At 36.9% G+C, this 13,846-nt stretch overlaps 1 protein-coding gene across 6 annotated transcripts in view; it reads right to left on the bottom strand.

Annotated features, from left to right (window-relative positions):
* Window positions 1-13,846, bottom strand: part of BIRC6 (baculoviral IAP repeat containing 6) — a 210,165-nt gene that overhangs the window by 35,818 nt on the left and 160,501 nt on the right. For all 6 annotated transcript variants that reach the window (XR_001918779.1, XM_018055092.1, XM_018055093.1 and 3 more), the window contains one exon: window positions 7,336-7,546. Coding sequence is in view for 5 of the 6 variants with exons in the window: in XM_018055092.1 (XP_017910581.1) it covers window positions 7,336-7,546 (211 nt within the window). In the remaining variant the exon portion in view is untranslated. The remainder of the gene's footprint in view (window positions 1-7,335; window positions 7,547-13,846) is intronic.

Here is a 13,846-nt window from a genome sequence, read left to right as displayed (position 1 = left end):
CCACAAGAGATAATTTTATTATTAAGGTGTAATTATAATCGAGAAAGTCTGAAACATATCTTATAGTCTATTATTTCAAATACTAAAAGTCAGAAGGCACTTTTCAGATATATGTATTTGTGTGCATATTACATGCATATATAATTATCTCATGTTATTACATGTGACAGCAAAAACTCCTAATTACAGAACTAACAGCTTTAATAGGCATTCAGTTGCATGGTGTTGTTCCACTGCGCCAGCTCAGTTTCTCCTCGAAGCAATCATTCTTCCCGAAGCCTTTGGATGCATAGATGGTTTGTTAATATGGTTGTAATGCAGTATTGGTTCTACCTAGTCTACTCCTCAGCAGACCACTTGAAAGAAGGTAACCCAACTAATATATCTCCACTATATTCCTTCACTCAAGCATTACCTGAGTTATTCTTTATTAAAGTACAAGTGCCCCTGTGAAAGACTAAAGGATCATTTGCTTCTTTATATAAATTTTAATAACCAGGAGGGTATTCTGAAATAAGAAGTCTGCCTTGAAGAAAAAGAACAAAATCCTGGAACATCATAACGGATGTAGTTATAAAATGCTTCACTACACAGACAGCCAGAGGAGGACACTGGGTATCTTAGTGAGTAGGAAAGTGAAAAATAAAAAGAGAAGCATGTTTAGTTAAGAACCAGCTATTCTTTGTGAAAATATTAAGGTGAGGATGAGAACCAAAATACCACTTTAAATGGCGGTCACATATAAAACAAAAGCTCGGCTAGCTTGGCTTCTGCTAACTTTCAGTTCAGCTCAGTTCAGCCACTCAGTCATGTCCGACTCTTTGCAACCTCATGAATTGTAGCATGCCAGGCCTCCCTGTCCATCACCAACTCTCGAGGTTCACTCAAACTCATGTCCATCGAGTCAGTGATGCCATCCAGCCATCTCAGCCTCTGTCGTCCCCTTTTCCTCCTGCCCCCAATCCCTCCCAGCACCAGAGTCTTTTCCAATGAGTCAACTCTTCGCATGATGTAGCCAAAGTACTGGAGTTTCAGCTTTAGCATCATTCCTTCTAAAGAAATCCCAGGGCTGATCTCCTTCAGAATGGACTGGTTGGATCTCCTTGCAGTCCCAGGGACTCTCAAGAGTCCTCTCCAACACCACAGTTCAAAAGCATCAATTCTTCAGCGCTCAGCCTTCTTCACAGTCCAACTCTCACTTCCAAACACGACCACTGGAAAAACCACAGCCTTGACTAGACAGACCTTTGTTGGCAAAGTAATGTCTGCTTTTGAATATGCTATCTAGGTTGGTCATAACTTTCCTTCCAAGGAGTAAGCGTCTTTTAATTTCATGGCTGCAGTCACCATCTGCAGTGATTTTGGAGCCCCCCCCCCAAAAAAGTCTGACACTGTTTCCACTATTTCCCCATCTATTTCCCATGACGTGATGGGACCAGATGCCATGATCTTCGTTTTCTGAATGTTGAGCTTTAAGCCAACTTTTTCACTCTCCTCTTTCACTTTCATTGAGAGGCTTTTGAGTTCCTCTGCACTTTCTGCCATAAGGGTGGTGTCATCTGCATATCTGAGGTTATTGATATTTCTCCCAGCAATCTTGATTCCAGCTTGTGCTTCTTCCAGCCCAGTGTTTCTCATGATGTACTCTGCATATAAGTTAAATAAGCAGGGTGACAATATACAGCCTTGACATACTCCTTTTCCTATTTGGAACCAGTCTGTTGTTCCATAGCCAGTTTCACGTCCAGCAGTTAACTAAACTGCTAACTTTAGTTTCTCCCAATTAAATACAGATAAAAGGCAGAAGAGGGCTTCCCAGGCGGCATTAGTGGTAAAGAACCTGCCTGCCAATGCAGGAGACATAAGAGACGAGAGTTTGATCCCTGGGTTGGGAAAATCCCCTGGAGGAGGGCATGGAAACTCACTACAGTATTCTTGCCTGGAGAATCTCAAGGACAGGGAGCCTGGTAGGGTACAGTCCATAGGGTTGCAAAAAGTTGGACACAACTAAAGTGACTTAGCATGCAAAAGGCAGAAGACTAAGACCATGAATGGACAGGGTCCCATTCCTCTTAAATTTTGTTAGTTTTTATTTGCAAAATGCCATTACTTTTAGAGGACTGGAGGATATATCCTATTAATAGAGTTTCCCAAAGCATGAGAAAACATTAAGTGGCAATTAGACCCGGTATTAGTCAACTGAATCAAGAGTAAGAAAACGAGAGTCTTTTACGAATGAAAAGAAAAGTCTCAGTAAGCCTTTGGTAACTACTTATTTGCTAAATCTTCTTTCTTAGAACAGAAAACGGGCCAGACAATGGAGTCAGACACTAACTTTTTAAGAATTCAGTGCACTGACTTTAACAGTTATCATTTGCCAAATGATGACAAATGATACTGACTTGCTTTTGGCAGTTGATACTGGTTCTTCTGCTATGTTAGTAATTTGAAATTTCCTCTTTAAATAAATGTTTGGTCTAATTAAGTTACCTGATCTAAAGAAAGACTCTACCAAAAGCACAGGTGGTATAAGATTTGAAAGTTCTTCCTCATAATGTTGAAGCTCTGACAAGAATTTCTACCAAGAAAAATTTCCTTCAATTTTCAACCATGAAAATGGTTTGGTTTATTTGATCAGATTAAGAAAAATCCCATTATTACATGACACTCTTTTTATATTTAAGTAAGTTCTAAAATAATACAGATAAAAGGCTCCAGAAAAATTAAATCTAAGGCCTGCTTACTGTCATATAAGTTCTCTCCATACACACAACTTTAGGTCGATGACAGCTTTAAGGAAAGAAGCTGCAACTATGGAGCCCACGTGCCACAACTACTGAAGGCTGCACGCCCTAGACCCCACACTCAGTAGTGAGAAAAACTATCACAGTGAGAAGCCTGCGCACTACAGCTAGAGAGTAGGCCCCACTCACCACACCTAGAGAGAAGCCTGTGCAGGAGCAAAGATGCAGCACGGCCGATAATTGGAGAAAAAGAAAAAGATTTTAGAATCTCTGCTAATGATTCTTAGTCTCTTTCAAGCCAACAGATGATCGTTTTCTGTCTTCAGTAAAACAACCCAGTAGGACTAGTACTGGGAAATTTCTGCATAGGATTACAGACTTCAGATTCTTATATACTAACAAAGGAAACCATTTATCCTATAGCACTTGCACTTTTTGAAGGAGATCCCTAGGGATAAATTTGCAGTCACTGATAATAACACATAGGCAGAATAATGTAGTTAATAATGAATTTAAAGTCTGACTTACATTATTGCTTTTATAAAGTCAAATGTCTGAATCATAGAAAGTATTTCTACCCAGGAACTAACTGTCTTTATAAAGTCCACAATATTAGAGCAAGAATCCTAATGGACTCAAATCCTCAGTCCCAGAATGGCAGGATGGGAGAGGACACACACAGCTCAACTGTCAAGACAGAAAGGAAGAAAATCTCTTCTATGGCACTTCAGTCTTCTTCTAACTCCCACCCCACCATTCTGCTATACTGCAAGACGGTCCTTTTTTATAATGCAAATCTGAATAGATCTCCACTGAAATCCTTTCAAGGGCTCATCACATCTAGAAACAGGTACCTATGAAGTTGGGTTTCCCTCATGGTTAAGTCGGTAAAGAATCCGCCTGCAATGAGGGAGATCTGGGTTCGATCCCTGGTTGGGAGGACCCCGGAAGAGGGCATGGCAACCCACTCCAATACTCATGCCTGGGAGAATGCCCAAGGACAGAGGAGCCTGGTGGGTTACAGTCCATGGAGTTGCAAACAGATGGACACAACTGAGCGATTAAGCACAACACAGCACAACTATGAAGTTCTTCAAGCCCCCGTTTTCCTCTCCAGCCTCATTTCCTATCCCTACCTCCCACCCAAAGGACACCCAGGCACACCAAACTTCTTCATTCTTTACATTTTCCTGAATTTCTCTGCTAACATTCCTCACACAGTCTGGTATACCAGTCCCCTGCACCTCTTATTTAGCCAATTCTTACATACTCTTTGGGTTTCCAAAACTGACTTGATGCTTCAATAATGTGTCAAATTTTCCATATATCATGTACTTGTGATTAAAACTGTCTAATTATTGTTTCCCACATTATTTGTCAGCCCCTTGAAAAAACGCCTAATTTTCTTGTTATGCTCTGATGAACATTCAATAAACATCTATTGAAGGAACAAAATCAGTCATGCTCTTGTGACTAAGCCAGATCTCCCCTATCTGAATATAACTGCAAGTTTGTAAAACACAAATTTGATAAAAGAAAGATAAATGATCTGCCTTTTTAATGTCTTAATAATATTCTCCTATTTTCTCTTAAAGAAAGTTTCAGGCTTGAGGCGGGGGAGCCAGCAAACCTACATCATCTCCACCATTCTTTTGAGTTTTGAGATCAACATTAGCTGAGTTTATGTACTGTCCTCAAGATAGAATAATCTTAATTAGGTTATTCCAACCTGTGAAAGTAAACTTTGGACTTGGGCAAAACATTTTAATCCCCTTCATCCACAAAATATGAAAACTCTAAGTATAACATATATAGAGAAAACAATTTCAATGTAAATTATTACATGTAAGCACAGTTATCATCTAGAGACCTGCAAATTACAAAGAGAATCTATTTTTTCTTTATCTAAAATGACCAAAGAGTGCTAAGTTAAAATTTCATTTGGAAGGAAAAATAAAATGCATCCTTTTATGTAAACTTGGCTTTAAGAAAGGAAAAACAAAGAGTAACAAATGAGAAATAACAAGGCAAAAAAAAAGGCAATACAATAAATACATGAACATAATTAGTAAACTAGTACATCTACTAAATAGATCTACTTTATTTACCCTAACATATTTTTCCCAGAACCCCCAGGTGCAGACATGGCCAGGACTTCACAAAAAACATCACCCACAGGCACAGCACCCTCCCCGCTTATTTCTTTCTGAGAAAAAGAGACAAAAATAATGTAAAAATGTTCTGAGCTGTGGTACACCTACACATTACTTTCAAAACTGTAACTAGAAACCTGATGAAGCACTAAAACAATACTCTAAAAATGATATATAAACAGAACATATTTGCCTTTACCATTCTCTTCTGAGTATCCTGGCTTTGTGTTGTTTTTTTTTAAATACACTTGGGGGTTGGGAAGGCAGGTAGAAGGCGGGGAGAGGGGGAAGCTTTGCATCTTGAAACAGTGTTAAAAATGAATTTAGGTCAACTTCAGTGAGTATAAACTTTGCAGGAAGTTGGACTATACTGTTCACTTTATTAGATTTCTATACTGATGAAAATATGAAAAGAAGTGTATCTTAAGTTTTGACAGGCTGGAAAAGAGCAGATTTTCCCTTCTGAGAAGTGGTAAATGAGTTCTCAAGGTGCCAAAAGTTTGAAAGGAAAGTAAGAATGTTATAATATGTACATCTGTGTTGGCTTCTTTTTCTAACAGAGGCTGTATTTTATACATATGTAAAAAAATAACAGATACCATGAGGGATCTTCATGAAGCATATTCAAACTCTATGTAAAACTCTCTGTCAGTGTTTCTTTGTCAGTAAAACAGCTTTTAAAAAGTTAACTGCACAAGGTTACTGTAAAGATAAAATTAAAAAATGAAACAATCTCTGTGAATAGTCATTATGATCTTTACATGCATGTTTTGCTTGTACAGAATTGAGAAGTTTGAAGTGTCATTTTTTTGTTGTTATTGAAAGATTTTGAAGAATATCTTTTTCCAGGTAACCAAGTAGAAAAACAGAGTTCCTGTTAAATGAAATTCAGTTATCCTTCTCTGCAATTAAATTTTTGTAGTCAATCATTACTTAACACATTTTATGCAGTTTAAAAAAATTATACTGCATGTTATATGAATAGTATATATATTAATTCAAGAACAGGATATACATTAATTTATATACAATAAAGTAGCAAAAAAGGCAATCTAATTGTAAACATTCCAGTAACTTAGCTCAATTAGAAAAGAAAATCAGACCTTTAGTCTGATAATGCCACATTATTTTTGTATAATTATGTTAGCTGCCTAGGTTACCAGTTAGGAAGACTTTTGCTGTAATGAAAAATGAGACCAAAGACAGTATTATTTTCTTCTTTACAACAGAAAAAAACCTCATACTATCAAAGAAAATATACCTTTACATTTTCCTTCCCTCGAAAGTGTATGAACCTACATCTTTTTATATTGCTACCAACGGGCACTTCTTTAATCTCCTCTCTTATTTATGATTCTTATTGCATGGCAGGGAGCCACCAGTTTCTAAAGTAATAATGATAGTACAATAAAGCTAAAAGACTCAGGATAATCTGAGAAGTTGATCTCTTCTGAGAAACGAAGGCTGACATTCCTCCAATGACCAATTCTCTGACAACGTTTGATGTTCTGTGATTCTCACATTTTAGGTTATTAAAAAATTAAGTGAGAACAGGTAAGACAAACATATTGCAAAGACGAAAAAGAAGATTAACTGATTCAAAAGACCACTAAGAAAGGAATAAACTTCCTCTAGCCTAATTCTGAAGTTTTATGCAAACATCAGAATTTATGCCATCTCTTTTAAGTGACACTGACAACCACTAGACAGATTCTGCTAAGAGAATGGAAAAAGTTACCAGGAAAAGGTTATTTTTAAAGTTTTTGATGAGAGAACTCATCATCAGATTTCTAGCAAAGTATAAACTTAAACCAAAGATTCATTCAAAAATTCAATTTTCTATGAAGATAAAATACTAACTTTCTTATAACGCCAACAAATAAATCCTCTTCCTCTCAAATACATTATAGCATAAATTATAATGTATGTATCAAAGTGAAATAGTAGTAATCCATAAATCCAACAGTTCTATGAATCTACTCTGCAGAGATTTCTACAGATCCCAAAAGATGTAAGAGGTTGTTACAAATTAGAAACAACCCAAATGTTCATAAAAAGATGGGTAAGTAAAATACAGCATCTATACACAATGCATAATCATAAATATTAAGAACAATATTAGCAATATGTATTTACTGAGAGTGAAGCTGTCTCCCACCTCAATACTGAGTGAAACTAGCATCCATTTGTATAACAGGTACAATGCTATACATTTAATAAAAACTCTACCTACAGCTATAAGATCCCAGATAGAGACGTCTGATAAGCCACTGAGACTAAATATTTGAGTGTAGGATTTGGTGGATACTTTTTCTTCATAGATATATTTATAGCTTGTGCATATGTGTATTTAATCAGCATATATCATTTTTCTTAAAATGAACAAAATTATTTTTTAAAAGATCATAAAAGCCAAGGTTAAAAGAAATGAACAGTACCTTAAACGGTTGGTGTAGGTATCAACACAGGTCTTCATTTTGGCTAATAATGTACCAACGGAAGTTTGACACTCTGACTGTTCTTCTTCCTCTTCACCATTCTCTGTAGAAAGAGGCAACAACAGGGGCACCATGCACGTACAGGAAGCAATGGCCCGGAGCAATTCCAGCAGAGCTCGATAGAGTGGCACGTGTCTTGCCATGTCGAGAACTGTAAGAAGGAGGAGAGGAAAAGTATAAAATGAGCACACGTGCAACATGAAAGTGAAGCCCACAGCAACGTAGCCTGTACTTCAACCTTGAGATTAATCGGTAGGTTGGTAAATGGACTGAAGCAGATGTTTGGGAAGCATCAACGTATAGAAGACAACAGGCACTTTTAGGGAACAACAACAGCAAAATGGACATGGCACAGAGCTGGGAGATAGCAAGAAATGTAATTAAGCAATTTGCTACTTGTTTTTGGCTGTGCTGGGTCTCTTGCACTGTATGGGCTTCTTCCATTGTGGAACACAGGCTCAGTAGCTGCGGTGCTGGCGATCTCTAGCTGCAGTGCTCAGGCTTAGTGGCCCTAAGGCATGTGGGATCTTAGCTCCCCAACCAGACTGAACTCGTGTCCGCTGTATTGGAAAGCAGATGCTTAACCACTGGATCACCAGGGAAGTCCCAAGTAACTACTCAGTTATATCACAGATAAAAATAATTAAACAGTCCAAATAATATATTAGGGCAGTAAGTACACTTATTAGTATGACACAGAAATATATTTTTCAAATTAAATTGAAAGGAAACTATTGTATCTTAGGTAAAACAGAACGATACAGCCACAGTTTATCAAAAGCAAAATTCAATATATCAACTTGTTAGGAAAAAAAGAAAGTTGACAGTGCTAGCTTTTACTTATCAGCTACAAATCAAATGAATTTTTTCTTAAAACTATATGCATCTCATGCTCTAAGAACATGTATTGCTTTTAAAGCTTTTATAAGCTGTTTTGTTAGGTTTTTTGGCTTCCTCCCAAGTGGAATTTCTTTTGTGAATCATGTGAGTTAAGGACCTAACAACATTTTTCCAATAGCAGTTACTGAACAATCTGGTGGACAGCCTGGGGATACAGCAGTGAAGAATACAACCAAACATCCTTGCCTTCATGTAGCTTACATTCAAGGTAGAGAAGACCAAGTGAGTAAAATTTTTTAGACATTACTTAGTACACAGAATGCTGAATGGAAGATTGAAACAGGGAAGGAGGATTAGGGAGTACCAGCTTGAGGGAGAAATTGTCTAACTGCCCACAGCAGTATACTGGGGTTAGATATGGGGAGGGATGAGGCCTCATCCAGGAATTCTGGACTTTGTCTGGCAAGGTACGTAAAGGGATGGCTTAAAAAATTAGTTCTGGTAATGTGAAGACAAACTGAGCTGTTCAGAGTTATGGAGGAGTAGGCCCTTGTTTCACACCTTTCAATAATGATGCAGAGAACAGGGGTAAAAAGTACGACTGTTCACTCTTTCTTTACTTACTTGAAATGTTACTCTCCATCTTTAAACATAAAATTTGTATGTGCGCATGCTTAGTCACTCAGTCCTGTCCAACTCTTTGTGACCTCATGGACTGTGTAGCCCACTAGGCTCCTCTGTCCATGAGATTTTCTAGGCAAGAATACTAGGGTGGCTTGCCATCTCCTTCTCTGGAGATCTTCCCAACCCAGGGATTGAACCTGCGACTCCTGTATCTTTTGCACTGGCAGGCAGATTCTTTAACACTGAGCCATATATTTGGTTATATTTAAAGCTTCTTTTAAAATTTATGTCCTAATGCTACTTCTTATTATAACTCTATACTATAAAATAGTACACTATAGTTTTCAGGAAATTCAAGTTAAAATCCAAAGTTATAAAAAACAAACCAAAGTTAATTGATGGGCATAAAACACAACATTAATATTTGTGAAGATATGAAAAGGCTAGACTTATGTAAACAGGTGGACATGCAAAGTTATAATGAATTTGATATTATTTTACATGCCCATATTCTATGAAAGATGCTTCCTTCTGCCTAGGCCTCACTTACAGAACAGAGAATCTGAACAGGTAATTCTCCAAAAATGATATATAAATGGCCAATAAACACACTGTCATTAGTCATCAGGGAAATGCAAATCAAAACCACCATGAGTTATCAGCCATCTTATATGCACTAAGATCGCTGTAAAAGTAAAAAAAATAACTTTAAAAAGTAAAGAAATAACTTATTACCATGTGAACCAGCACTTCCACTCCTAAGTAAAAACCCAAAGCAATTGAAAGGAGGAACGAAAATAGTACTTGTACACTTACATTCACTAAAGCATTATTGACAATAGCCAAGAGGTATAAACAACTCAAATGTCTATCAAATGAATAAACACTGAAGAAGAACAAAGTCGAAGGACTGACAGAATCAGACTTCAAAACCTACTACAAAGCTACAATAATCAAGAGAATGTAGTGCTGGTTAGAGACAAATAGATCAATGGAACAGAAACGGTAACAAAATGTGTACATGAAGGTTTGAAGCAGCTTTGTTTGTAACTTCCCCAAACTGGAAACTGCCGAGATGTTCATCAAAAGGTCACTGGATAAACAAACTGTTGTTTAACCATACAATGGAATATTATTCTGCAAAAAAAAAGAAATGAGCTACAAAATTAAGAAAAGACATGGAAGAAACTTAAATGCATACATACTGCTTAGTAAAAGAAGCCAATCTGAACAGGTATACAGTGCATGGTTCCAACTAATGACATTCTGAAAACGGAAGACTATGGAGCCAGAAAAATTATCAGTGGTCAGTAGAGGTTTCACTGCAGAGAGAGAGAGAGCGGGTGGAATGAATACGTACAACACACAGAATTTCTTAGGGCAGTGAAACTAATGATACTGTATGATACTGTAATGGTGATGCACACAATACTAGGCATTTGTCGAAACCCAGAACCGTGTAACATAAAGAGTAAACTCTAATATACTGACTTCAGTGAAAAATACGTCACTGTTAGTTCATCAACAGTACCATGTGCAACACTAATACAGATTATCAGGTGGCTCAGTGGTAAAGAATCTGCCTGCCAAAGCTGGAGGCGCTGGTTCAATCCCTGGGTCAGGAAGATGCCCTGGAGAAGGAAATGGCAACCCACTCCAGTATTCTTGCTGGGAAAATCCACGGACAGAGGAGTCTGGTGGACCACAAGTCCATGGGGTCACAAAGAGCCAGACACAACTGAGCACATATACACTCCACGCTAATACAAACTGTAAGTAACAGGACACTATGAGTGGAGGGGCAGGGAAATGTACCATCTGCTCAATTTTCTGCAAACTCAAAGCTCCTTTAAAAATCTTAGTCTACTGATTAATTTTTTGAAACATTAGTCTAACCATTTAAAAATAAACTATCTAAAATTAAAGTATTTTACATAAAATTATACAACAATATAAGTAATCCAAGACACATTGATTTTTTTTTTAAATGGTTATAAAGTTATCAAGAACAACAAAAAATATCCCACAAAATGAGCTACTTCTCCATTAGCCGAATAAAGCTGAAGACAGCCTACATGCTAAAACTCAATACAGAAGACAGTGAGGAAAAGAAACTGACAAACATGAATATAGATAATTTTTTAAAACTCTAAAATCTGGAAATAAACGGCCACAGAGAAAATAAGACAGCTCTTGTAAGTTAAGTGAAACATGATACTTCCTTTTATGTATTGGTATTTATTTCATTCAACTAAGTAGATTCCAAGTAGGAATCTTAAACTACTGAAAGCTGAGATAGTCTCTTCATACCAAGGAGGGATAGAAGCAAAAGCTGTGGAAGCAAGATAACAGGCAGTAGATAATGAGACTGAGAATAGTAAAGACAAGTGAGACATACATTTATGGGCCTGGTTTACAAAGAACATGAAATAAATTTCAGTACTATGTCATTTCTTATGACAAATTTTCAGCTTAAAAAATGAAGCTTTTATATATTTCCACATTCTTGACAACAGTTACTTAAACAAGTGTTCTAATTTTAATATCAAATTCCACCTGGATATTAATGCATCCAGCAATCCATGCTATGTCTAGAACCTGAAAAAACGGTTATTTGTATCTGATTTACATTATTCATGTTTTCCTTTTAAGATTTATTTCTGAATATCTCCAGGAAAGGGAATCTGAAAAACTAAGGGAGAGCTAATGTTTGCTCTCTTTTTAAGACAGGCACTTTTAAACTAACATGTCTGGGTGGTCAGCAAACAAAAGGAGTCAATAAACGTAACAGTCTCTAATGATAAAATACAGACGAGTACAAAATACACTAAGTGTTTCAATCCTGAATTCCATAATTCTCTATTTTGCCACACAGAGCTTCATTAGAAAACCCTCAGGTGTCCTTTCACACAGCACACGCCATCGTTACTCCAGGACTAAATGTCACTAGCCTGACAAAGAAGAGCAGCACCACAACACTGTTACACAATGCCACGCCTGCAAATGGCTTACAGCAACTTCTTCACTCAGCACGTGCCAAATATTTCAATTCACTGCTTACCCCCAAGCAAAAACTCACTATCCTTCAGATCCTCAGATGTACCTGTTGGCTGAATTATGCAATGCTTGAAATATACCTTGGAATTTACCATCAACAACTACAGATACAGTGTGTGACACTGCTATATAATTATTTCAGTCAGAGAAATGTTCTGCTTTGAAAGGAATAACCAGCACTGGGTAAAAGAATAAAATTCTCATTTTCTTATATGAAAAAACATTTCAGGGGGGAAAATGAAATTCAAATTGCTGGAAAGAAACAGAATAGGGTAAAGGTTGGTGAGAAGAAATTTGTGAGACATAATCATAGAGATTAGCTATTTTTTCATGAAACACACAATTCAGCACGTATAAAAGCTGAAAATAATTCTAAGAAAAAGTGGAAAACACTTACTGGTTGGCTTATTACTAGCAGAAGCTATCAATTCAAACCAAAAAGTTTCGGTGACATTTTCCATGGATTGCTTCAGTCTATGGGGTCGTGGAGTCAGACACGACTGAGTGACTTCCCTTTCACTTTTTACTTTCATGCATTGGAGAAGGAAATGGCAACCCACTCCAGTGTTCTTGCCTGGAGAATCCCAGGGATGGGGGAGCCTGGTGGGCTGCCGTCTATGGGGTCACACAGAGTCGGACACGACTGAAGTGACTTAGCAGCAGCAGCAGCAACTAATAGAAAAGACCCACTCCTTCCAGAGAACTGAAAACATCTGCCACCTTCAATCAGGAAGTTTGTCAGCTTTTTGGTCACTTCTTTATCTCTGAGTGTAAACAGAAGTTGTTCATCACTTTGTGGACTAAAGTAGGATATCTGAGAATACTTCATTCCTGACGCAATGGAGGACAACCAACACTTCTCTTTTAATTATTTTTTAAATTCAGATATTTATAGCAAATGTTACAGTAACTATAAATGGACTATAACCTTTAAAACTTGTGAATCACTCTTTTGTACACCTGTAATTTATATATTATACATCAACTATACTTTAAATAATAACTCAGACATTTAGTAACTTCAGTATTTTAGGCTAAAATATGTGGTGATTACACATTTTAGACATAAACTGCTAGTCATGTTAAATATATCAATTAGGTATGCATATCCTATTAAATATACATAGAAGACTTAAAAAATATATTTATAGCTACTAAATATAGAGCCAGAACACATAAATGGTGGGACCTAATATGTACCTTTTTATTATATTTTCTATTATTCTATCCAACTGTTAAAATGATAAAACATTCTTTGAAGTTCGACTAAAATGCATTTATTTTCTATAATTTTCCACCACCTTCAACTGAGTAAAAGAGAAGTGCAGACTGAAAAATTATGCAACAAACACAAGTATAAGAAATTTATTTCCTATTTCACTATAGGAAGATACTCCTATTTCACTATTCAAAGATATCTTTCTTGGGGATTTGTTTCACAATTTTTGTTTCCCTCTACACCAAGATATTTTCTGAGAAAATAGGTACTCCTGTCATAATTAGAACAAAAGATGTAAAGAAACAAGAGGAAGAAGAAAAAGAAGAATCTGTCTTGACCATGTTAGGATTATTGGGAAAGTACTTAGAAAGTGAAAGTCACTCAGTTGGGTCCGACTCTTTGTGACACACGGACTATAGCCTGACAGGCTCCTCTATCCATGGGATTCTCCAGGCAAGAACACTGAATGGGTTGCCATTCCCTACTCCAGGATATCTTCCTGACCTGGGGATCAAACCGACGCAATAGCACTTAACCTCTTGGTAATTGCTTTTGTGTGTATCTTTATCACACTCTGACAAGTCTCTTTCATGGGTTACATTCAAGAAAGAAAACAGCTTAAAACAACTGTTTTTAAGGATAACCTTTAAAAGAATATTTCCAGAAAATTATAACATTCCACGGCAAGTGCCTGGCCCATAGGGCAGTACC

This window comes from Capra hircus, chromosome 11 (assembly GCF_001704415.2).
Source record: "Capra hircus breed San Clemente chromosome 11, ASM170441v1, whole genome shotgun sequence".
In the NCBI taxonomy this organism is placed as follows: domain Eukaryota; kingdom Metazoa; phylum Chordata; class Mammalia; order Artiodactyla; family Bovidae; genus Capra; species Capra hircus.
The sequence above is the reverse complement of the archived record's forward strand: the minus strand, read 5'-3'. Positions and strand labels throughout refer to the sequence as shown.